Source organism: Protopterus annectens, chromosome 4.part0, assembly GCF_019279795.1.
Source record: "Protopterus annectens isolate FY-2018-M chromosome 4.part0, PAN1.0, whole genome shotgun sequence".
Taxonomy (NCBI): Eukaryota; Metazoa; Chordata; order Ceratodontiformes; family Protopteridae; genus Protopterus; species Protopterus annectens.
Window position 1 is genome coordinate 45756501 of NC_056733.1, and position 27335 is coordinate 45783835.

General features: G+C 40.4%; 1 protein-coding gene across 1 annotated transcript in view; it reads right to left on the minus strand.

Annotated features, from left to right (window-relative positions):
• Positions 1-27335, minus strand: part of RNF213 (ring finger protein 213) — a gene marked incomplete in the record, with an annotated part of 2890576 nt that overhangs the window by 107064 nt on the left and 2756177 nt on the right. The window contains 1 exon segment of the mRNA XM_044069632.1: positions 191-388. Coding sequence (XP_043925567.1) covers positions 191-388 — 198 coding nt within the window.

The window sequence follows — 27335 nt, forward strand, 5'->3', positions numbered from 1 at the left end:
AGTTAGCAGTCATGGGCTACAAAAAGTATACAAAAATATTCTCTATACAATAGTTTTTTTTACTAAAAAATACCTTAGAAAAATAAAAGTCCATTTCAAGACTTGCATACAAAAGTGGTCTCTCTCTCTCTCTCTCTCTCTCTATATATATATATATATATATATATATATAAAGATATATAAACCTTACCTTTTCTATATGCTGAGTGACTTGATCTTCCATCCTTAAGTCCTTCTTCACATACTCTACCAATGGAATGTTGGAGTCACCTCCTGCCATGGCTAGGAATCCCAAGGTCACCTCCACCACTGAAAGACTTTCGCACACATCACTGTAGGAGTGTAGTTCCCCACTTATCAGGCTGAGCACTGAGTTTGGAAGGCTTTCCTAAAAATCACAATATGTACAGTTAGTTTTACAAAAAGCTGACCATTAATTCTCTGGTGTACTGACATAAAAGAATATAACAATTCACACATATTTTGAACTATTTATTAAACAGTTGCATTTCTAACTTAATTTCTAATACAAAATCAAACCAAGACTTTAACCCACACTAAATGATTATTTCATGCCTTTTATGAAAATGTGACATATGAAGGTAGTTCGTCAACTGACACTATCTCCACATGTCATCACTATATCCAGCCACAAATATCTATCAAAAATCAAGTTCCTTCTACACTGTCTTCACAGCTGTTCTATACTGTGTGAATGAAACCCTAAACAGAAAAATAGCGCACGCACACACACACACACACACACACACACACACACACACACACACACACACCCCGACACACATATCACACACACAAACAGCACACACTTGGAGTTGCACTTGATGGTCTTTGAACCCATGAAAACCCTAAGCAAAAAGTATTAGGCATCTAATGCCAAGGTAAGAAATTATGCTCATAGATACATGAAACTAATAAAACTCTTGGATTCAGGGTCAAACTCATTATTACACACAGGATTTCAAAAATGAGCTCCATAACCACCCTCTCTCCCTCTAAGGTTTATCACTACATTCTGGACATAAACATGATAGATTATATCTGCTCTACCCTTCTCCTGCCAACATTATTGATCATCTTAATCAGCTGAACAGTATTCTAGAAAAAACTGATGTTTTATTCTGCTAGAGAACTAATCAAACATTAACAATGTATGGCTGTGTATAGGTGCTTAGCATAACATTAGATCTTTGAGGGAGAGAGCCTGTTAGCTGCATGCTTAATACATGGATTCTACTCAACCACATCAGTAGTCAACCAGCCTAGACTTCTGAGCATGTGAATCTCCCCCAGGCTAAGCAAATATCAATCTTGTACTGTAGCCATGTCAACAAAGGGCAACACAAGCTATTCATGAAAGCAGCACTGGGAGGTGCCAGCTGTAGTCCATCCTAATGAGAAACAATTCATGAACACACAGTCAAACTTAAAATACACAAACAGTGAATGCAATAAATGTCACACCATACTGCAGCCCCTCATATACCTGAGCTGAAACACTTGTTAAATAAGCAGCATAAAGAGCAACGGCTCTTACTGAATGGGCTCTCTGACAGGGGTCTCAGGAATTGTGATGCATTTATCAGAATACAACAGAAATACACAAAAACAGGCCAGCTATTTTGATTCTTTTTTTGGCAGGCGGTCCTTGCCATTCTTTCGTGAAGGGACAAACAACTGATAACCTTTCTGATTTCCTTTGACGTATCCACATAATTCAAGTGTCTTGTGAAACATATTCGAAGTGTGAAACAGTACATGGCCTTTATTCTCATATTCAAAAACTAATGGCTGGATGGACAGGTCTAAAGAGTCAGACATCTTCTTTGTCACTGAGAGTTTTGTTTTTACTGCCACCCAGTTACTGAGTACTGTGTACGGACTTTCTGCTCACTCATGTTCAAAAATCCTACTGTCTTAAATTTCTACCAAAAAAGAGAGCTTCCTAGGAACAGAAAAAAAATGTAAACTTTATGAATCAACTGCTTAAAATAAATCTACAATCAGTATTACCTATCTGAAATTCAAGTCTCAGACTGATGATAGGCTATGGTGCATAAACTTGAGATGCACTGCACCTGTTAGGATTCATTTGCTTGAGAATCAATTTTGCGGAAAAAAGTGGAAACTGCAAACAATCCGACTTACAAAAAGTCTATCTTACACAGATGGTGCAACTAATTTAATGATTTGCATACTGAACAAAACTGTGGGATAAACTGCTTTGGGGCCCATACTAGATAACTCTCACTTGGCAAAGGAAGACAACCTAAGTGAAAGTTTTTTGCCTTCCCTCCAAATGTGCATAACTTCAGCCACCAAAGAGGCACTTTCAGGATGAAACAGCAAATCCTTCCTGCACAAAGGACTACGGACTCTACACTGGGATGTAATACAAAGGACTACGGACTCTACACTGGGAAGTAATACAAAGGACTACGGACTCTACACTGGGATGTAATACAAAGGACTACGGACTCTACACTGGGATGTAATACAAAGGACTATGGACTCTACACTGGGATGTAATACAAAGGACTACGGACTCTACACTGGGATGTAATACAAAGGACTACGGACTCTACACTGGGATGTAATACAAAGGACTACGGACTCTACACTGGGATGTAATGCAAAGGACTATGGACTCTACACTGGGATGTAATACAAAGGACTATGGACTCTACACTGGGATGTAATACAAAGGACTACGGACTCTACACTGGGATGTAATACAAAGGACTATGGACTCTACACTGGGATGTAATACAAAGGACTATGGACTCTACACTGGGATGTAATACAAAGGACTATGGACTCTACACTGGGATGTAATACATAGCTTTGCTGCCGAGGCAGCATTTTTTTCCTAACGGAAGATTGCAGATCCGAGTAGTGAGCTTGCTAAAGACGTAAGGTGAGATGCAAGTCTGTTAGCTATCAGAAGCCTTTCTGACATTCTCAGCTTTACGTAAAACCTTCTGAAACAAATGAAATGTAAAAGAGATGTACAGTAAGCTGTAATAATACAGAAAGCAGAAGGCACTCATCTACCAAGACTGGGGCTTTACCACAGAGATCAAAATTTTGCATGTCTGTAGAAAGTCTTAGGGCCACGACTGCAATCCTCAGCAGCAAAAGATCATGTGAGAATGTAAGGGAACATATACTGTCAGAGTGTGGTACATCACAGTATTCCCCATCCTCCATGGAACAACAATCTCAATGGTACTTAAGTCATTTCAAGTGTGAATGTGGGAGAATTTATACTGTCCAGTATATTATCCTGCAATCTCAGAGTTAATATATACAAGTAGTGGGGGTGTTTAGAGATGTGTCCCATTCACAATGGGGAGGTGTCAGGACACAGTCTCCTGCAAAATTGCTTTAACTCATTACATCTGAGTGACACCTCCAGGTGCATTTGCAGTTAACTCCTACTGACGCCTCTAGGTGTCAAATACTGCTTGCTCATATTTGCATAAATAATGCCAAAACCATGCTATGTACAAAGTTTTTAAATATTTCTTCTTAAAGCTTACACAATGGCAAACTCAAATGCATTAATATTTGACCTCTGTGAAGTGCAGCTAAAGTGATATTAACTGCTGTTTTCATTATATTAATTTATATAGGTACAGTTTTCATATTTTTCTACATATCTCAACAATCAAGTAACACACACAGAACTCCTCAGCCTCATATGAAAGCTATCAGCTAAATGAATAAAATGCTGCTGACAGTATGTGTGTAACTTGAGTGGTTGCTAAGATACTGTATGTTGTTGTTTATCTTTCGGCTTTTCCCAGTTAGGGTTCGCCACAGTGGAACTCCGGTCTGCTAATGATTGGCAGTTGGTTTTTATGGTGTCGAGTTGCCAGCCCGATGCCCAACCTTCAATGAAGGCACGCCCATTCAACGCATGTCTTTCAAACGCCCACTCGACTGCGGGGAGGACATGCAGACTCCACACAGAAGGCACTCCCAACCCAAGCCGAGAATAGAGCGGGAGAACCTGTTGCTGTGAGGCAACAATGCTACCACTGCACCACCGCGGAAAGCTGAGATACTGTATATTGTTTACAAAATATTACAAACGTAATATTTACTGTTTGCTGTAAATTATAAAATTCAGTTTTAAGACTTCGAACCTAAAGAATACTACCACTATAAATAGAGTTTGTGATGAAGGGTTTGCCATTTATACTGCTTTCTTAAACCTATGGTTCCAGAGATATGAACAGTTGTTTGAAATGTGAGAACATAATTTGATTCTTTCAAAAGGCTTAGGCTCCGCCCATTGAAAGTTACACTTCAAATTTCCTGAGCTCCATTGGAGTGTAACAGTAAGAGAGAGACAGAGGTATGGACTTTCAGTGTGTTGCCCCCAGTAACTATATAAAATGAAAAAATAAAATATACAAGTAAATAAAAATCAACATGTATAACTACATCAGAAATTTGGCTTTAAAAGTTTCTACCAAAATGACCACTGCTGGTTTGGGATATGGTCCACACCAGCCAACCCAGATAAGGATCACACTAACAGTTACAGTGGAAGATTACAAAATCTGGCTTCCAGGTCTTTTACCACACCCCACTTAAAGCTTACTGCCTAACAGTTCTAACTTATCCAAATTAATAATCATCTACTAAACTGCTGGGTGCACACGTCCACAAACACATGTGGAGAGTAATTTCCAGTTGATGTAGATTCTGCCACCAACTTAGAACAGTATTTCATTCACACTCATATTACCAGTTACGGCATCACTCTTAGAAATGAGCTAAGTGAAACAGAGAAACTTGTGGCAGTTTACGCTAAGCAGTCTTTTGCAAAGGTAAATTTCAACACAGTCCTTACATGCCAACAGACAGCAGTACCATTCTATCAATTAACAAATAACGAGCCTCCAACTATTTAAATAAATACAACTCTTTAATAAAAGAAATAAGAAATACAGTAAGAAAATTAAATATATTGACAGGTAGGCCACTGCACAGGAAAACAGAAAATAATTAATTCCAGACAGATAAACCAAATCTGAAAAATTCTGTCTACATGAGCTTGTTACTCCTATCACTAACCTCTAGGTAAGAGAATTACTAAAATTATATCACTGTTTTAGAAAGTGCTATATATAAACAGGCAAAGTAAAATGAGAAATAAAATCACTGACATAGGGCACTAGTCATCGTATAAAAAATCCAAGCAATAGCTAGTGAAAATAGCTGCAAGATCAAGAACTCTCACGAGAAGATCTCTATGCCTGTCCCCTGGAAGTTTTTCCAAAGTAAATGAACACTGAGTGATATACATTTAGCATAATTCTTTCAAACCAATTTCACTTTCTTTGCCAGTCAAAATTTAAATTATAGAAGTAGATCTTATAAAAACCTAGATAACAGCAAATGCTGGTTCTGTCTGGCTAAGTGTGTGCATGTGACTGTGTATGCTCATTTCTGGCTACCTTAAAAAAGTTGGTTTCTTTTACACTGAATTTTTACAGTTTGCTCCAGGTTTACAATAACACGGTTGCAAGTCCTGTAGAGTCCTTTACATAATTTGTTGCATTTTTGATTCAACAGCAGCTTATTTTTAAAGTGCTGGGACTCAACATTGGGTCTTGCAACTGTAACAGGCAGCCAACCTTTCTTTATCAGAACAATGTGTGGATTGTACTAATCATATTGATGAGTATGCTGCCTCACTCTAACCTGCTGTTATTAAACTGCAGCACTTCCATCAGAGTTTTGATTTCTAGAAGACTGCCCACTTACTAAATGTTCACTTTCTTTTTGTAGAAGGCAAGAGCTCAAGTTTTACCTTGTTTATTTAAGTACCACATCAGTACTGTACTACATGTACTTACCTGAAATGTTCATTCAATTCTACTACCTTAAAACTATATTGAAATATCGCTCTGATTTATTTGAAACAGATATGTGTAGAAATAGCTGACAAGGTGCCTTGGACTTTTTCAGATTCTACATACATTCCTCAAGCATAATCTGATGCAGCCATTATCAGGATCTGGGCTGATAGTGAAGACAAGAACAGCATTTCCAGAGACCGGTTCTGTGGTTAGCAAAAGTAGGCAGCACTATTTTTATTGGTTAATTTGTTTAAATCAGTTTGCTCATTTGCTACTGTCATACTAAAAAAAAAACAAAATATACACTTCATGCATCGCCACTTAGCTAGGGTTAAACTATTCCCGGTGCCATAAAGTCTGCTCTTCAAATTTTTCCTTAGAACTATCCATTTTTTTAGTTTTAGCACTCACATCTTTTTCTTTGCGCTCAGCACCTGTTCAAAACTCGTAAGCACTAAATAAGCTACAAATTACTACAGCACTCAACATTCCTCACTTGCCTAGAGAAAAATAGTTTTTAGTACTTAATAAATAAGCACCTATCCAGGTATATCTAAGAGTCAGTTCCCGGTGTTTTCTCCTGTCTACCTGATGAATCTGGGCATCTTGGGGCAATGCAGCAATTCCCTCATGTACACAGACAACACTCTCCTCCTACCACTCAACACTACAACCTGTGAGAGATGCACTTATACAGCCAAACTGGAAGCAAAGCTCTCTTCACCTAAGACTGGACTAGACAGTCAAGAGGAGAAAGTAAACACTTGCACCACACCACACTCATCACTTTGTCCCTCAAAACCTACACCACCAGAACACACATATAGCAATATAAAACACACAACTATATTTGTGGAGGCTCTCAATAAAACTCTGCTCAAGCAACAGACCCCTACAAAGCAGAAACGCAAGCAGCCTCCACCCCCCCAACACAACCCAAATGACACATAACCCACAAACTCAGTGTGCCACTCAACCACAGCCCATAAGGCATAACTATGTACCCAACACTCTAGTCATAGGTGACATTATAGTCAGGCACACTGATGTTCCAATCACCAGGCTAAACAAGGAAAAAGTTACTGTCAGCTGTCAGGATCTGCCACATATCGCATGCACTCAGGTTACTCCACAACAAGTACAAATATGACTCGTCATTGTCCATGTTGGTGTGAATGACCTGAGACGTACCTCCCTGGACTACATGAAAAGTGGCATGGAGGAGCTCTCCGATCTTGTAGCCCAGGCAGGTATGACCCTAGCCATAGGTAGTATCCTGCCATCACCCAGAATGATACCACAGTACATGGACAAAATGATTCACTTCAACAATTGGCTAAGCTTCTGGTGTCATTCTAAGAGGATCCAGTATCTGTCTGCCTGGGATGACATGATCGACAAACCACAATGCTTTGCCAGAGATGGCCTGCACCTGTCACCCTTGGTATTCTGGATACTGGCTAAGGCTCTTCCCACCCCATAATGCCTTTTTTAGGCAAGGTTCAAGTGACAAATTCACCACCGTAACAGGTACAATAAAGCAAAATCTGAGGGTAATGCTACTCAATGCTAGAAGTCTAAACCTCAAAATGCATTCCCTTGAGGCACTCCTTAAAATGGATAACATCGACATCTGTGCAGTGACAGAGACCTGGTTCAAGGCTCCAGAGAGCACCCCTGCATTACCAGGCTATAATTCATACCACACCTTTCGGCCACCTAACCTGGACTGAAACACTAAAGGTGGAGGCGTGTCCATATTCATTAAGGATATCCACACCTCCAGGCTAGTTGCTCAGCATAATGCATCTGAGATTATCCAAGTGCAACTAACTCTGGGCAAGACCGCAATCCAAACTGTAACTTGCTACAGATCCCTCACCATGCCCCAGGATTCCCACTCCTCATTTCTTGATACACTGGAAAATATTAGGGTACAACCCAATACCCTAATAATGGGCAATTTCAACTACCCCACCATTAACTGGGAAAACTATTCATGTACCAACTCTTTTGCTCAACGTTTTCTGGAATTCATAAATTCAAACACCTTGGATCAACTTATACACACCCCTACCAGGGGCAGCAATATCCTAGACCTGGTCATTACCTACACGGGCGACCGGTGTTCCACACTAGAGGTCAATTCCTCGTTGGTCAGATCCGACCACAAGCTAACCACCCTAGACATCCACATCCCGCCTCCACTCCCCATTAGGGAAACCATCGTAAACAATTTCTCCAAAGCCAACTTCATGCTTCTTAAGACAGAAGTGGCAAACTTCACAATACCCATGCAGATGGACAATAGAGATAAGACTGCTGAATCCTACACAAATGCACTTTATTAGCACTTACACGAGTGTATGGATCGTGCTATCCCTAACAGAACCAAGATGCTATCTTCCAAAAAAAGGAAGCCAATCTGGTGGTTCCCTGCCATAAACAAACTCTACAAGAGAAGAAAGAAACTGTTGCAAAAAAAGAGTAAAATCCCATGATTGGAGGAACTCCCTGGTCAGCCTCAGTAAGAAGCTGAGATTGCTCATAAAATCCTCCAAAGCTAGTTAAGAAAACAAAATTGCCACTGATTCTGACATCCGCACTCTATAGTTATATGTATCTCAATGGCAACACTCAGATCTGCTCTGAGTTACAGCACAATGGCACTAAATATACAGAACCAACTGATATTGACAACATCCTGGCAGATAGGTTTAGTGCTAACTTTACCTCCCTCTTACCCCCTAAAGGGCCCATCTCTATACCAGAAGAATGCAAAGTTCATGTAATCACGGATGCACAGGTAAAAAAAAAAAAAAAAAACACTCTCCAAAGCCAGGAACAAAGCATCCATGGATCCTGACAACTTCACAGGCTGCGTTCTACATGAACTACAGAATGAACTGGCACCCCACCTAAGCACCATGTTCAATCATAAGCTCACCTCAGGCTTTGTGCCCACTACTGAATGGCGTACAGTGACGGTTATCCCACTCCACAAATGGGGAGCTACCACGGATCCCGGGAACTACCACCCCATTAGCCTAATGAGCCTGGTCTGCAAGGCCATGGAACATATCATGGAACTTATAAACAAAGACATTGGTAATCTCCACACTCTGGATCCCACCCAGTTTGGATTTATAAAAGGCAGATCATGTCTCCTAAACCTGATAGACTTCTTTGAAGCAGTCACCAAAGCCGTAGATGAGGGTAAGGTGGTTCACACAGCCTATCTAGATCTCACCAAGGCTTTTCACACCATCCCCCACTCTGGAATTATAGATAAACTCACTAAACTTGGTATAAATCCCTATGTCACAAGATGGGTGGCCAACTGGCTCACTGACAGAACCCACACTGTGAAAGTAGCAGACTCCAAATCCAACTTCAGACCAGTGACAAGTGGAGTACCACAGGGTTCAGTCTTGGGTCCTCTCCTGTTTGGAATCTACTTTTCTGAAGTACAGGCTAACACAGAAGGTCTTTGGCTAACGAAGTTTGCAGATAACTGTAAACTAGGAGCCATAATTGAAACTCCTAACGATGTGGACATCCTACAAAAGGGCCACACTGCGACAGATGCTTGGTGTCAAAGCCATGGCCTCAAGCTCAATGCCAAAAAGTGCATTGTCATCCCCTTTGGTAAAAACTCTGTACCTATGAGCTATCACATAGGTGGTAGTCTAACAGTGAAAGTGTGATAAGAGACCTTGGGACACAGGTGGACAGTAGTTTCTCCTTTGATAATCACATTGCCACAGTAGTTAGGAAATCCTTGTACATGGCACACCTCATCACAAAAGGTTTCTCATCCAGGAAAGAAGAGGTCATTGTTCCCCTCTACTTGTCACTCATTAGACCCATTATAGAATACAACGCCCCTTTTGATATGTACCTCACAAGACATCTACAACAACTGGAAAGGCCGCAGAGATACCTCACAAAGAGGATTACTGGCCTCAAACAGATGCCCTATGCAGACCGTCTCAAAAAACTCCAGCTTTACTCCGTCGCATATTGCCTACTCAGAGGCGATCTCTGCCTAACATACAAAGCTATGTCAAACCCAGAGTTGTTGGACATGCTCCACTTAAAGAAATCCCAGTCCCTCTGAGCTACACACTCTAGGGACATAAACCTTGTCACCACAGCAAAAAGAACATGCTGGAGGGATAGATTCCTGTCCCAGAGACTTCCCAAACTCTGGAACAAACTACCTACCTATATCAAACAAAGCTCCTTATTAGCACTCCAAGAAAAATCTTGATGCTCGGATGTGAAATAGGAAATTCACCCCGGTAATCACCTCTGTGGCTCTGCTCGACAGGGGCACAGGAAAATAATTTTCTTGGGTGGCGAAAGCCAGTGTACCTTTTTGGCTAGGCTTATATAGGCCCTAGGGCCAATAGCCTAGTACCTACCTATGAACTAGAACAATTTGCAATATAAAGGTTGTGGCTTGATTCTAAACATTATTCATTGGTCAGAGTTCTTATCACATGGAGTCTTGTAAGCAGAACTATTAAAAAGCATGAATTAATGACATCCAGTACTCCCCATGGCACTGTCCTGCTGAATCCCAAGGAAAGCTTACCACCTGAGCCTTAAACCTTTTTTCTTTGACTCTGTCTCATGGGAGGAATACTTTTATAAGGTTGCAGTTAGGATGTAATAACAACAACAACAACAACAACAATAATAATTATTTTATTTGACATTTGTTTACCGGGATGGTCTGACTGGGTCTACAGAAACCATTTTCAGCAGAGGCCCGGGGAAAAGAGCTCCACATACAGTACAATACAAATACTGTATAATCCAATACAATAAAAATTACATTAGAAATACTATACAAAAAGTAAGTTGAAAGAACAAACTGATACAAGATGTTGCAATATACTACACATCTAGACAATTCTATACAGTTAAAACATTACAGACAATAATAGTCACTCTCACCATACAAGATGTAGACAGTGTTCAAAAAAGTAGTACATAGGTAGTGCAATGTGTGACATTGACTGTAATAGTACATGCAAAATAGAATATTAGCTTCAGTTAGGAAAATAGCAGCCAGAAAGTTAGTGATGCAGATAGATAGCGAGGGACAGTTAAGAAGAATAGAAGCAATAAAGCCTGAGCAGTAGCTTACGGATATGGTATACAAGCAGAGAAGGAGTTAGACGAGCCTTGGGATATTGCAGTCTGTGAGGGATTGAAATGTGACAGAAAGAGGAAGACCTGAACATTAGGTGGGCTTTATGCAGGAGCAGAGCCATGTATTTTTAAGATGACTTTTTAAAGAGGCTTTCAAATGGGTTAGGCCAGGCATAGACCTGGTAGCTAGAGGTAGTGAATTCCGGAGTATAGAGACAGAGTATGAATACAGAGTGTGACCAGGTTTTCTTGTGGGTTTTGAGATAGCGAAGAGATTTTTGTCTTCTGATCATAGAGATCGATTTGGTGTGTAAGGTGCGACTAGACTGGCTAGAGCAGGGCATGCAGTAAGCTTGAAAATAAGGTTGTGTAAAGTGGATAGCTGAATAAAGGCAAGTTGGTTGGGTAGTTCAAGCTAGTTTAATTCTAGGAGTGGTTTACAGTGGTGTGTGATATTTACAGTTTGTGGCAAACTTTGCAACTTTGTTGTAGCACTGTTCCTAGGGCGGCCGTGGTGGTGCAGCAGTTAGTGTTGCCACCTCACACCAAGAGGTTCTCCGGTTCGATCCTCGGCTGGGGTGCCTTCTGTGCAGAGTCTGCATGTCCTCCCTGTGGTTGCGTGGGTTTCCTCTGGGTGCTCCGGTTTCCTCCCACATCACAAAGACATACTGTAGGTGGACTGGACACTCTAAATTGGCCCTAGGTGAGAGTGCGTGAGTGTGTGCGTCTTCTGTGGAAGGTTGGGCACTGGGCTGGCAACTCGACACCATAAAAAAACTCCACTGCCAGTCATGCATGGACAGGTGATCTGCTGTGGTGACCCCTAACTGGGATAATGCCGAAAGAAGAAGAAGCTGTAGCACTGTTCCAATTTGCTTATGGTAGAATTTTGTAAGTTAGTTAAGATAGGGGCACCATAAAGAAGGGAGGAAAGTAAAAATGCTTTTTGCAAGGGTAGTTTTGGTTACTGCAGTAAAGAAATGTTTGTTTCTTATATGAGTCCCAGTTTTGGATGAGTTGCCTTTACATTTTGCTGTATATGGGCTCAGATGAAAGTTTATTGTCAATGATAACACCTAGAAGTTTGGTTTCCTGCACTATTTCTATGACAGTTTTGTCAGATGCAAGGATGTTGAAATGATCAGTGACAGGAGAGGTGTTTTTGGGATGAAAGAGTACTAGTTGTGTCTTCTTTGGATTAAGAAAGAGTTGGGCATTTCTTAGCCAGGATTCAAATGCAGTAAAGGACTGTATTATAATAACAGTGATAATAATAATAAAGTGATGCCAGTACAGGGGTAGCAGGTGGATTAAGTGTTAGGGTAGTATAGGCTAAAAAAGAAAAAAAAAGAAAGCAGCAGCTCTGCAAAGATAGGGAGCTCAAAGCACTAACTGCAGTATGCAGCCCACTGGTGAAGGCCCCAAAGAAAGCAGACTTCTGAGGACCACATAAGATCTATTAAGGTCTTCAGTAAGACTGGCAAGATCCAAGCAAGAATAGGCAACTCTGTAGAGACCACAGACTGCATTACACTAACCTGCTGTAACAAGCTCATGGTCAACACAAACTAGCTAACACTTGTTTACCATACTATATAAAATTAGAAAAAATAACTATTGCTGGATCTCAAACGACATCATTTTGCAATTATTATGTCATAAATGCAGCAACTCCCTGAGTTTACCTACTGTAATATGTACACATAATAGGTAATTCAGATAAGCATAATAAATTAAGCAAGTCATGACTGGCAGAAAGGAGATGCAACAGCTGTTACAGTTTTCTCATTACTTGTTTAATACTTTGTGTCCACATTCATCCACTAGGAAATAGCAGATAGAAGATATGTACATCACATAAGCAAGTGAACTATGCAAGATGCAATTACAGCAGAAGTAACTTTAATGCCAGTCTAATTGTAAAAGCATGCAGTGAATCTCAGACAGCAGATTTCAGATAAGAAAATCTAATAACAGCTGCAGCTGTATCAGAAACAACATAGGCTGCTATTAGGCAGCATACAAGTTGAGTCTTTTTAAGCCTAGCATCTGCAATTCCACTAATATGACCCGCAGGTTACTGGTCTTGTCCATAAGGGACAGGCGGACTAGGCATGGGGTACATCTAACTACCCAAATGTAAAATATGTCATAAAATATGTCAACACAAGATTGTAGCTGTTGGCATTATATCATCAGATGCAACAAAATAAGGCTCACCCCATTAAGAGTTAGAGAGAAGCATGGGTGGTCCTAGTCCAAGTGGATAATCTATATAGATTTTTCTAAGGCTTTTCTTTCTATGCATTCCGATCCGGTGACATGAGGTAATTGTAAATTCACTTAGAATGTCCAGAATACAGTGACTATAATGGGTCTAGTATGGGAATAACAAAAAGGAACAGCTGAGGACAATTACCTGGAAATTGTAAGTTTAGACACAGGTTGTCCCTTGATCAAAAAATAAACAGTTGATTTGCTTTTCTAAAGGACTTAAATCTGTTAGTAGTCCAGAGCATGTTAAATCCTTTTTCCCTGATTTTTATGAAGTCTGAGACTAACAGCATGATTCAAATTAAACACTGAAATCACTTTCAGCACAAAAGAGGGATTCAAATGTGACCCTATCTATGTGGAACATGAGGTAAGGTTCACCCACCATGGCAGTCTGCATTTCTTCAGATACTCTTCTTGCAGATGTCACAGCAATGATGAGTACAGTTTTGCAAGTGAAGAATCTTAAAATATTCTTGATGAGCAAATTCAAAAGATGATGCAGCCAATTTCTCCAGCACAAAATTGAGATCCCAAGGGGGAAAAACAAGTTTTTGAGTTGGTCTTGGCTGTAAAACTCCTTTTAGAAACTATTTTGTAACAAATACAGATATAACAGGAGGATCCATTAGCAGACATACTGAAATACAGTGGCATAGCTGGGGCTGGGGTGTGGGGTTGGGGTGATAGGGGTTGTTCCGCCCTGGGCAGCACTCGAGAAGCTGTTGTGTGTTTTTCTTTCACCTGGTGGCTAGTCAGATGGTGCCATGGTAGCTTTTCATTTGGGGGAGATGTAAACACGCACGCAGCAGGCAGTCCTTTGATGGTCATGCAGTCGCACATCCAGATGTGGAAAAGCGTGGGAAAAATAGCATCAGGAACCCTGGGCTGAGAAGAAAAATATAAAGGACAGGTACTTAAGTCTGATTTAGCATCACTTAACACTGTGGTAGTGGTTCATATACCAATGAATCCTTATAGAAAATGTACAGCATTTCTATAATTGGGAAAAAGAAGTTATGTACTCACCATAAAGTTCCACGTTTGTTGTCCATCTCGCCCTTCATTCTTACTGGTTGGGTTCAGAGCCGATCCTTGGCTCCGACTTGGCCGAATCCTGAAGCTGAAAGTCTTTCACTTGGCTCATGGCTGAATACCTACCCCATCATGCAGTGGTGTAATTCCCCAGATCTTGTTTGCTGCTAACCATAGTAATGCATTGACATGTGTCATATTTGTAGAATATAGATATAACAAAGAAAGTCAGAGAAGCTCCTTGCCTAAGGAAAAAACTCGAGGTCTTCCAGAAGCCTTGGTCTGGGGAAGGCAGGAGGGTCATAAAAATGAAGGGCGAGATGGACAACAAACATGAACATTATGGTGAGCACACAACTTCTTTATGTTATGTTGTCCCATCTCGCCTTCATACTTACTGGTTGGGACATAGTTCCTAGCACTACATTTCCTGGGTGGCTCATGGGAGTACACTTTTCAGCACTGTGGAACCAAAGGAGGCCCTGTCCCTGGAGACCAAATACACTTTATAATGAGTGATAAAGGTATGGGGCCTTGCCCATGTAGCAGCGGCACAAATACTGTCCACTGAGTCTAAGCAGATGATGTCGCTATGGCCCTTGTAGAGCTTGAGGCCATGGCTTTGACACCAAGGTCCCTTGACCTTGAATGGTAGCTCTTTGTTATTAGTACTTTAAATAAAGGTGATGCAACTTGAAAGCCAGTTTGAGAGTGTGACCTTTGAAACAGGCTTACCTTTTTTTGCTTCTGAAAAGGAAATAAACAATTGGTCAGATTTCCTAAAATTCTTGGTTCTGTGTAAATAAAAGTGGAGTTGTCTGTGCACATCTAATTGGTGGAGCTCGTATTCTGCCTTGTTGCCATGATTGAGGCAAAACACTGGCAGCTCAATAGATTGGTTTAGAATAGTTTGAGAACACACTTTAGGTAAAAAGGATGGGTTAGTTTGAAGAGATGCTCAATCCTTATGGATGATCAAGTAAAAAAGGTTTGATTGATAGAGCTTGCAATTCTGAGACTCTCCTTGCAGAAGTAATGACCACTTATAAAATTGTTTCCCACAGCAGAAATTTGAGGTCACATGTTGATGAGGGCTCAAATGGAGGTAAAGTTAGATATGATAGAACAAAATTCAAATCCCATGGTGATAGAGGATCTTTAATGGGAGGTCTTAATAAGCAAGTACCTTTTAAAAATGCTTTGCACAATCTGTGTGACATCAAGTTAGGAGTCCAGTCACCTGTAAGGAAACTAATTGGACTTTAATAATAGCTGCAGCAGAGCCTTTTTGAAAGAGCTCTGCCAGGAATTCAAGAATAGAGCTGATAGGGGCAGAGAAAGGATCAATGTCTTTTGTTGCGGCCCAGTATGAGAACCTCCTCCATTTACCAGAATATAACTTCCTGGTTGAAGCCTTGTGTGAAGATACTAAGATATGCTTCACTACTGGTGTGAAATTATGAAGCCTGACTAAACTTGGAACTGGAGCAGCCATGCTGTCAGTTTGAGGGTTTGGAGGGAGGGGTGGGGTGCTCTGGACATATGAGTCAGAAAGAACCCACGGTTCCTCCCGAAGATGAGGCCAGAGGAAGGGAAACCAAATCTGATGAGGCCAGTATGGGGCAATGAGAATTAGCCTGCCTCCCAATGACTTTGGTTATTAGAGGAAAGGGGGGGAAATGCATAAAGAAGTCCTGGAGGCCAATCGTGGACAAGTACGTCCCTTGGTGACTCCCTCGGAGGGGGGATTAGGGCAAAGTAGCTGCTGCATTTGGCATTCATGGGTGTTTCGAAGAGACTGCAGCAAGGCTGGCCCCATTTCCAGAAAATAATCTCCATTATCTCTTGTCTTAGGGACCACTTGTGAGGCATGAGTACTGCCCTGCTGAGTCTGTCTGCTATCATGTTGGATTTCCCCAGAATGTGTGTTGCTACTAGAAAGCACTGGGAAGATGTAGCCCACTGCCATACTCCGAGTGCCTCTCAAAAAAGGGGATAGGACTTGGTTCCTCTTTGCTGGTTTATGTACCAGACCACTGACATTTTGTCTGTCTGAATTCCAATTATTCCTAATGGAAGAGAGTCCTGAAGTGCTTGCAACACCAAGAGCACTGCTCTCATCTCTACATCATTGATGTGCAAATGGGCCTCATGCTCCAGCTATGTGCCTTGGACTGTCCTCCCCAGATAATGCCCCCACCCTATCTGGAGGCATCCATGGCCACTGTCACCACAGATTGTTGTAGGGTAAAGGGGTGACCTAATGTCACTTGACTGGAAAGAAGCCACCATTGTAGATCCTTCTTGCATGACTCTGGGATTCTAATCTGGTGAGACATGAGAAGTTCTTGAAATGACCGTTGAGAAAAAAGGAGCCACTGAAGAATTCTCATGTGCATACTGGCTAGGGGAACTAGGGTTATCGTTGCTGTCATGGTTTCTAGAACTTTTAAAACTGTTTTCACTTTCACTTTTGTTCTTGGCAGAAAAGTGGAAATCTGTTGTTTGAGTAGAGAGACTCTTTCCGCAGATAGCTTTGCCATCAAGGAGATGGTGTTGAGATCTGCTCCTATAAATATAATATGCTGACATAACAACAAGGCAGACTTTTTTGAATTTATTGTTATGCCCAAGTGAGAACAAAGTTGTAATTTGGCTTCTCTTGCCTGTTGTAGTAGATTTCTGTTGATGGCAGTCAGGAGCCAGTCGTCTAGGTACGGAAACACTTGGAATCCCAGTAGTCTCAAGTGAGTCGTGACTACTGCCATGCATTTAGTGAACACTCTGGGGGCTTTAGTGAGACCAAAGGGCAGAGCTCGGAATTGGTAATGACTGGCTCCAAGCCAGAAGTGCAAATGACTCCTTGATGGCCTGTCCATTTTTATATGGTAGTACGCATCTTGGAGGTCTATCTAGCACACCAGTTGTCTTTCCCTAAAAAGGGGAGAACAGATTGCAGTGTCACCATTCGGAAATTTGACTTCTTTACAGATTCATTTAGTTTGCTGAGATCCAAGATGGGTCTCAGTCCTCTGTTTTTTTTGGCACCAAAAAGAATCTCGAGTAAGTTCCGAATCCTATTTGGTCTGTGGGGACTCTTTGGATGACTCTTTTGTCCAGCAACTTTTGAATTTCTACAGTTCCCTGTTCCCTTTGGCTGGATGGAACGTCTTGGATATTTCTGATGTGTGGAACGGGAAGCCAAAAGACAATGGAGTAACCTCTGGATATTATACTTTGTACCCACTTGTCTTTTGTGATCTCTAGCCAGTCTTCTGGATACAAAGATAAATGCCCCCAACTGCCTCCAAAGGAGGGCAGGCGGGCCTCCTCTCAGGAGCACTGAAAGGGTCGGCCGCAAAAAGAATCACGGGCAACCTGATTTTGTGGAACCCCTCTTCCACATGGATAATGTCTACCATTACTACTTCCATCTCTGCCACTGGGGAAGGATTCACCTTGTGTGTCTTGAAAAACTCCCTGGGATTTTTTGAACCACATCTTACCATCCTTCTGACCCTTAGGATAGGGTTTGAAAGGTATGGAAAAATGTACTCTAATGGCAGAGAGAGTTTTCCCCTTCCTGCTAGCATCTGGTGACTGCGTCTGACTTTTGGTCAGAAGAGTGAGGAACCATCGAAAGGGGCACTGACAAAGATAGACTTGAAAGGCTCCGCAAAGTTACACAAGCGCATCCAGGAGTGTCTCCTTACGGAAACTCCTGAACCCTGTGCCCTACTTGCTCCATCTGCTGCATAAGAAATCAGTCTCATGGAGGAGTCCACTACGAAGTTTAAAGTTGATAGCTGAAAGGATACCTTATCTTAGAACCCCTGCAGCTAATGTACCTTGAAGAGTATCTCCTAACTCTTTCAGGAGATCTCTAAGTCTAGTGACATGCGTTAGGTAGTTCAGCAATCTAAGGGCAAAAGTCACTAATGAAAAAATACACTTCCCATATCGGTCCATCGTTCGAGACTCTTTGCTCGATGGATGAACAGATGAGGACGTTTCGGAAAGTTCCTTCTTAGTGGCTGCTGCCATCACCATATTATCTACAGGGACGTCTTTTGTAAGACATTCTTTGTCTGTTGGAGCCGTAATAAATTTGGCCTCCGAGGGACTGGCTCCATTGCGTCTGGTAACTCCCACCCCTTTCAACTAACTAGTTCCATGAGTTTGTCAAAAGGCAGAGACAGCCAGGGGGCTGTAGGTTGAGATCTAAAGGCCTTCAGGTACACAGGCTCCTCATCAAAAGGGTTGATGGGTTTCCAGCCACCTCTCTGTTTAAGGATTTCTAGGATATCAGCAAAGGAGATATCCTCAGAAGGCAACCGTTGGGACCCTCCTGACACCTCAAGGTCAGTGTTCGAGGTGATTGACTCGTCTGGAGAGTCCACGTGCTTCCTCTTGCAAAGTCTCTTCCAGGGAGCTTCCTCAGAAGGGTATTCTGGAGAGGTCTCAGAAGAATGTTGTTTGCCCAATGGGGCAACCTGAGGCCTGGAATCTTTGCTGTCCTGTGGTTGGGGTGGTGCCAAGACAGAAGCTGGTGCTTTAAGGGGAAGAATGCCAGTACCTTTGTGTACAGCAGTAGGGGGGGACAGCACACTCCTCATCAGCTCAAAAGCCATTCACCCCAGCTCCAAGGACACTTCTGGTTCCAAAGAAGCAGAGGGAATCCCCAACACCAAGGAGGCCAACTCTGAACCCGATGGAGGAGCCGAGCTGACCAGCTCCGAAGCCCCGAGAGGCAAGCTCAGAACCAAAGAGTCTCAGATCCAAGTGTCCCCTCCAGACCCGACCAGAGAGCTTCGGCTCCTAGACATCCCGGATGGCACCAAGGATGTTGGAGCAGACAGTAGTTACGAAATCCCCAGAGTGGGTCTTGGCACTGAAGATTCTACTACAATGGGTACCAGCATTCTGGCTCCAATGTTCCAGTTTGGCTCAGAGGAGGAATCGACGTGGATGCAAAGGTCTTCATTAGCTCTGAAACTGACTGGGTTGGAGCCAAGAATAGTTTTGCCAGTGACTTCAGCAGTATGCGCACCACCCTACCCACATAGTCATCCGATAGGCTCCTGGAAGACATAGAGAAAAGGGTTGGTGAGCGAGATCGCTGTAAAATGGGAGATCTCAGAGTAGGGGAGACCAGGAACAATTCCAGAGACCGGCTGCGAACCAGAGTCTCTCTCAGCTCCGAAATTTGTGGAGCTTGGTTTGTTTGATCCAGTAGGTTTTGGATCCGATTGGGTAGTCTTTGCTGTCTTCTCTGGCAGTTGCGAATGGCCAGAAGAAGATGAAGAAGCTCTCTTGGTAGGTATGTCAATTTTGGCAGATGGAGACTTAGTCTTACTGGAGGTCCTCTGACTTTCTATGTTCTCAGAGAAAGGAGTCTGCAGAAGCCCTCTTACAATAAATTTGTTTTTCCTCTCTAGTAAAACCCTAGAGCTAAAGGAATGGCAGAAGGTACATGATTCTTGCAAGTGAATGGATCCAAGACAGTACACTCAGATACTATGACCATCGATTAAGGGCATTTTCTGGGAGCACTTTTGACATTTTTTAAAGCCAGATGGCTTTGTTTCCTTTTGGTCTTTAGGCATTATGGCAAGGTGAACAACAAGCTACTACTATTTTTTATTAGTGAAATAAAACTAGAACACACTGCAATTCAAACCACACTCTGAAAGGATTATATAAGTATATATAACTATAAACTGCCCACCACACACACATACATATATATATATATATATATATATATATATATATATATATATATATATATATATATATATATAAAGTTTTGGAAAGTCTGCAAAAAAAAATCTAAAACAACTTTCTAGAAGGGAAGGAAGTTAGCTTTAACCTCTAACTTAAACGGGCAGAAGCTTAACTAACTACCAGTTCGGGGAAAAGGAACACAACAACAGGTTACAAACACAATGATTGGAAGCACTTCTAACTTAAACAGTGCTCCAACAAGAAAGTACAACAAAACCCTGAAAGACACAGGTTAGGAAAATGAAATGGGATACGAGAAAATGGCCTGACGAAAGAAGCAACGGCCAACCACAAAGCCAAAAATGGCAGGGAAAAAAAAAAAAAAATATATATATATGTATATATATACACACACACACACACACACACAAACAGCAAATGTGAAAAAAAACACTCTACAGGACAATATATGTAACTAATTGAAACAAATTACAAGTAAATATAAGTTTCTATGAAAAAAAATTCAACACTTAGACAAGGCCAAGATGAAGAACTTCCGATCTGTTTACATGGCAAACGAGATCCAGGGAATTACATCACTGCATGATGGGATAGGTATTTAGGCAAGAGCCAAGTGAAAGACTTCAAGTTTTAGTATTCGGCCGAGCCGGAGCCGAGGATTGGCTCCAAACCCAACCAGTAAGAATGAAGGCGAGATAGAAAAACATAACATTTAATGCTTCTCTTCCTTTCTTAATGGATTAGTTTTATAAGGTGATCAAGACAGCAGTTTTTGTTAGATTAGTAGCAATATAATGTCGTAGGCTGAAGTGTGAACATGTAAATCTAGCAGGTTGTTTAGGAACAAATGTCTAACAGACAAGCTTAGTCTCACTTGATTTCTAATGAAATTGCTTCTTTCTTATGGACAAAAAACACACTTTACATACTCTTTTCAATGCATATCGTAACTTGCAGTCCATCATTCAGTCTATTCTGTACTGTGCTGGGTGTCTTTCAAGTTCTGCAATCAACCAGATCCACACTGCATGGGGGTGGATATATGTGTATGGATATTACAGAGTTTGTTCAAGCTTTAGTTGCCTGTCTCCAACCCTAAAATGGAATATCTCATTTTGTCATATGCTGATTCTACTGAAACTCATTCTGCATAACCCATCTCATCAGTTACTTCCACCTCCTGTAACTTGCAACCAATAGCAACAAGTTTCCACACCCTAACTTTACATCTCTGTATATTGTACTAGTCTGGGATGTACCCCACTCTTGTCTTACAGGGCCTCATTTCCATATGTTTCTTAGCTATGTTTGTTCTGTATTAAAAATCCTGCAACACCTTAGACACTACTCAGCTGTAAGCAAATCTATCCCCCTCCTCTGTTGTTTGCTCGATGAGACAGTCAGAATTTTAGCTTACTAGTATCTCTTTTCAGCAGTACTTGACTATTCTCTCTGCCAGGTTGGAAAACAACCATATCAAACTTTAAGCATTTGTTTCCCATCTGGTTGGTGCTTTTTCATGCTGTATGACTCCCATGACTAGTATTATGCAGTGCATCTTTTCCGGAATCTGCTCTATTTCTTTCTCATCTTTCACCAAAAACATTCAGATTTTGGTGTTAGAGGCAGAACATTGTCATCTACATTGGGTGCAGTTATTTCATAAAACCTATGCCCACATTATACTCTTTACACCTTAGATATGAGAAGGCAAGCTGTGTCAACAGCAATACCCCTATTCACTTATGTTTGCTTAACTGGAGACTTTTGATGCAACCTTTGCAGGTATACCAGAACTGAAGACCACAACAGGAGATAAGAAACAGTGCTTACAAATGAAACAATAGATAAAAAGACTGCACAAGGTGTGGCTTCATTTACAGACAGACTGCAGCTATGTTTTACTACATAACCAAGTGACCATGAATTTAGAGAGGTCTACATGGATCAGGACCTAATCAAGGAAAGGATGCTAAGTGATTTACTTTAATCAACATCTGACTGCATAGAAAGATGCACATGTTATTGAAGGGGTTGCTTGGATGAATGTTTCATTTTGGATCTTGTACATACTAGGAATGCTACTGAAGGGGTCACTTGGGCAAATGTTTCATTTTGGTACTTGTACATACCTCAACATTTTACTGAAGGGGTTGCTTGGGCAAATATTTCATTCTGGTGTTTGTGCATACCTCAACATTTACTGAACGGGTCGCTTGGGCAAATGTTTCATTTTGGTATTTGTACATACCTCATTTTACTGAATGGGTTGCTTGGGCAAATGTTTCATTTTGGTGCTTGTGCATACCTCAACATTTTACTGAAGGGGTTGCTTGGGAAAATGTTTAATTTTGGTACTTGTGCATACCTCAGCATTTTACTGAAGGGGTTGCTTGGGTGAATGTTTCATTTTGGTGTTTGTGCATACTGTACCTGGACATTTTACTGAACGGGTCTCTTTGGGAAATGTTTCATTTTAGTGCTTGTGTATACCTGGACATACAAAAGAAGATTCTGCTTGGGGAAATAATTAATTTGTGTATCTGGGAAGTGCTTGTGCGTACATGGTCAGACTGCTGACGTGATCACTGGGCAAAAGAATTTATTGTGTCATTTTAATGTTTATGCATAAACAATACAAATTAATGACGGGGTTACTGGGGAAAATAATTCAGTGTGTCAGGGAACATGCTTTTGCATAATTGGACAGCAACCCGATATCAAAGGTGAGGCATCACTTTTAACAACGGATGTGAATACCATCATTTTCACTTTTTGTATGACTATGACATGTATTATGCTTTATATGGGGGGGGGGGGCAAACTCAGAGCCAGCCCAAGGCAGCACAAACTCTAGCTACACTGCTGCTGAAATGTCCACAAATGTTCAGTACTATATCTGCTTGGTGTATTTTGTTAATGGCAGTCTGATGAAGCAATTTCATTGTGAAAGTGCTTACTAATTTTTGACTACTTCCAATTAAATACTTTTAGCCTGTAGCTGTGTGTTCTGGTGTTTTACTGAGATTTCTGGAATTTATCAATTACTGTTATGCTCTACATCAGATTTATCCAGGTACACTGCTTGCTTTTCTACGTAAGCTGGAAGTAATAGACTGTATTAATTTTATGAAAGCACAAATAAGCAAGTGGACTGGTATTCTACAGTAAGTGCTGTTAACTGAAAGGGCACATTGTGGGAATGCTCCAAACCTGGCTATGACAAAAGCAACCTAGACCTTTAATAGTAAAGATGGAATCCTAAAAGCAGGAGTAGATTCTGACAAAACTGTGGCAGAAGGACAAAGTACTAAAAGTGGAAAACAGCAGTGTGTTTGTGGAGAATGATTACTCATTGTCCACCAGGCGGAAGAGGAGTAAAGTATTCCACTATTCAGGGAATGTTGAGAAGCAGGTGTGAGATTCAAACTGCTGTACCCAGTTATCTTCAAAATATTCTTCGCTGGATGGACAAAATAAATTTTTGATAAAGTACATGATAAGGAGGAAATACAAAAGTTTGTCAAAAGAAAATGAGCTGTGAAACAGAAGGAGATTCTGCTTCTTGTTCTTCTGGTAATAAAGACCACATAGAGACTGTACCTCTGAATCTTCTTCCATTGTTTCAATTGAAAATGCTGGAGAGAAGGAAGGGAGCATGACAGTTGACTAGAAGAATTGACAGTACATTGGAAATGAAGCAGAGACAGAATTTGGGAGATGAAGATGAACAGTAATACAAGCAGAAACTTAATGTGAGATTACAATGCAATAATTATATTTCTGAAATATGACAGAATAAGAAAATATGGAATTTTTGGACTTTTTCAGAATTTGGTGGACTTGTGGGGGACTCTGAAGTATCTGCCCTACTTCATGTGATGAATATTGGGAAAATGATTTTGGAGCGGGGAGAAAGCTAACTGTAATGTAAAGAAAACATTTTCTTTATAGTACTTTTTTTTGGTTTATGGTTTTCTTTGCATGTTATAAAGTAAAGTTGTCACAGTTAGTTTTAAGTGTAATTGAGATTATAAATAGGGGTTGCTATTATTTTTGTTTCCTTTCTTTCTCCTGTCTTTCTCTCTCTCTCTTCGTTTTCAGTTTTCAGAAATGTAGTCAGTGCAATGTAAAAAAAATTGTTAAAAGAGCATGACAAAAGAAAGAGTAATGTGCTTTTGCATGGGGGAATGACTGGATTAAGGACATTAGAGTCTACTTCTTGTAAGTGTTAATAAAAAACACAGATAGACTGTGCCAGTGAAATGTTTTCCAAAGTTTCAATGGAAAATGCTGGAGAGAAAGAAGGGAGCATGAGAGTTGACTAAAAGAATCGAGAAAACATAGGAAATGAAGCAGACACAGGATTTGGGAGATGGAGATGAACAGGATGACAAAGCAATAATTAAGTTGTGAAATATGACACAGAACAAGAACATTTAGAAATACTGAACGTGTAGGAGATGCTAAATATGTGCCCTACATAATGTCATTAATGTTCGGAAAAATACTTGGAGGAGGAGAAGTGGTTGGAGAAAGTTAACTGCAAGGAAAACATTTTTTCTTAATACCACTATTTTTATAGTGTATTATTTTATTTGCATGTTATAAAGTAAAGTTTTCTCAGTTTTTTTTAAGGGAAATTGGGATATTATCATAAACAGGTGCTCCTGCCTTTTTTTCCTCCCTTCTTCTCTCTTTTCCCTTGGTCAGTTTTAAGAAAAGTAGGCACTGTAATGTTAAAAAAAGTCTGGTTAAAAGAGCATGACAAGAAAAAATAATGTGCTTTTCTCATTCTTGCATGGAGGAATGACTGCATTACGGACATTGGCTTGATCTAGTAACAGGTTTTAAGAGAATGCAAGTAAATGAAAAAGAATATTGAATATTATAAAGCTTTGCTTTCTAGCAAACAAATGTATGCTTATAAGCAATTCTGTATTTGTTCCTCATATCTCCATAGAGACAATCGGATACAGAGAAATTGGATAGAAAAAAAGAGAAATTGGCTAGGAGATAAAGTTCTTGGAAAATGTTCAGATGTTTTCACAAGTGGGAGAGCTATAAAGATATGAAAAAATAAACAACACTTAGAAGCACAGGCCATACCATGAGTGTTGCTGTCAGTTTGGGACATTTGTTCCTATTAGGAGGATACAACTTCAGTATTTGAAGATATACATCGTTTTGTGTGTTAGTATTAAGTTAATAGGTTTTAGGGTGTGTGTGTGTGTGTGTGTGTGTGTGTGTGTGTGTGTGTGTGTGTGTGTGTGTGTGTGTGTGTTTTGAGACCTTTCAATAAAACAAATATTTGGTGGCAAGATGTGACAGACTCAAATGGATATGACAAACTGTATAAAAGTTCAACCTGCCAAACAGTGTATGCATGTAACACAAAAGCTAGAACTAGACTTTTAACAAAAAGGCTGTTATACATAAAAGGTGGGAATAACAACTTTTAATACAATGATGCTTTCTGTAATGTCTTTAAAAGTCAATGGTATCACAGATAAATACAAAAAAGAAAGAGTAGAACTGTAGACTGCAAACAGCTATGCTACAGAAAAAATATTTCCCTTGTCACACCAAACTGCCCTCCCAGCATCTTTGACAGTGCATCCCGCAGGGAATCCTTAAAGTCCGCCAAATCATTACACTCTCAGAAAATATGTTCCCAATTACGTCTTTCTTCCCCATCACACCTCCAACATTTTGCTGCCTATCTGAGGAAAAATTCTCTGGAGTCTACTTGGGGTATAAAAATATATAAGTAAACATTTCCAAGCATCATACATCCTCCCATTGTTTCTTTGTGAACTGCTTATCTAATCTCTCTTCCCAATCTTTTCTAACCTCCTCTGATTGATTCTTATACAGTTATCATGCAATGTTTTACATGCCCTGATTATTCCTTTTTTAATGACAGCTTCAGTTCTACATTTTACTGAAAACTCTTACCAGTGCTGGCCTTTCATTTAGGACCCCATATTTCTTTCTCTTTGCCTATACTCGGATATCAATCCTTGATATGGAAAGCAATCTTTAGCCTGCAGTACAAATAAATTTTTGGCGTCTTCCCATTCTATTACCTTTCCTTCACTAGTTATTTGCTCCCAATATCTTGGTTCCTTTGCCAGTTTTCTCCAACAAATTCCAGTCCCCTATTACCTACTGTCTATATCCCTAATTGCAGTCATCCCTATCGGCAGAATCTCCTTTCACCATTCCCGTGACAGATATGTTCTTAGGATAAGTTCTGCTACTTTATAGATAGAATATTCTGTATGGTTATTGTTATTCACCTTAAATGCCTGCATCCAAAATCCCAGTCTCTCCTTGTTGCCCCATTTCATCATCATCCCTTTCCACTTTGAATTATAATTTTCTGCTTATGCTATGTATAAAAGTCTTAACTGTGTAGCTCTGAAATATCCCTTCAAATCAGGTAAACCCAATCCACCCTGTTCTACTGGAAGAATCAGCTTATCCCACTTGACTCTTGCCATTTTCCCCTCCAAGATAAAGTCTTTCAGCTCTTAATTGCTATCCACAACTTCTCCTCTGGTTGACATAAATATGCCTGGCCTGTGTATAAGACTAATGGACACTCATGTATAAGACTAATGGGACTAAATGCATTTAACTGCTTGCATATTACCATCCATATCCATATAACAAAACGTCCTTTTTCTCAGTTGTTGTATTATCTTTTTACTCTCTTCCCACATAGTCTTAGCTGCCACACCAGAACTATTTGTAATCTATACTCCTAAATACTTCATTTTATCATGTCTCCATACATATGGATATTGCTGAACCATTTCATACATGGGTATATAATTTACCGCTATTGCCTTTGTTTTAGCTTCATTAATTTTCTATCCTGAAAAGACATGAAACTCTCCAAAATGTTCCACAACATTGTAATGTCTCTTTCTGGTTTAGTCAGGTATAAAATAATATCATCTGCAAATACTGCCAGATTTTCTTGACTACCATACCAATTATATCTTTGAATTTCTGACTCCCTTATTTTCTTTGCCAGTGGTTCTAAATATAATGTAAACAACAAAGGGGAAAGAAGACACCCCTGCCTGGTTCCTCTGCTCAAGCAGAAATGATCAGAGAAGACCCCACCCAGTTTAATGTTTGCCTTCAATCCTTTATATATCCTCCTAATCAATCTTATATTTTTTCAGGAACTGCAAATGCTTCCAA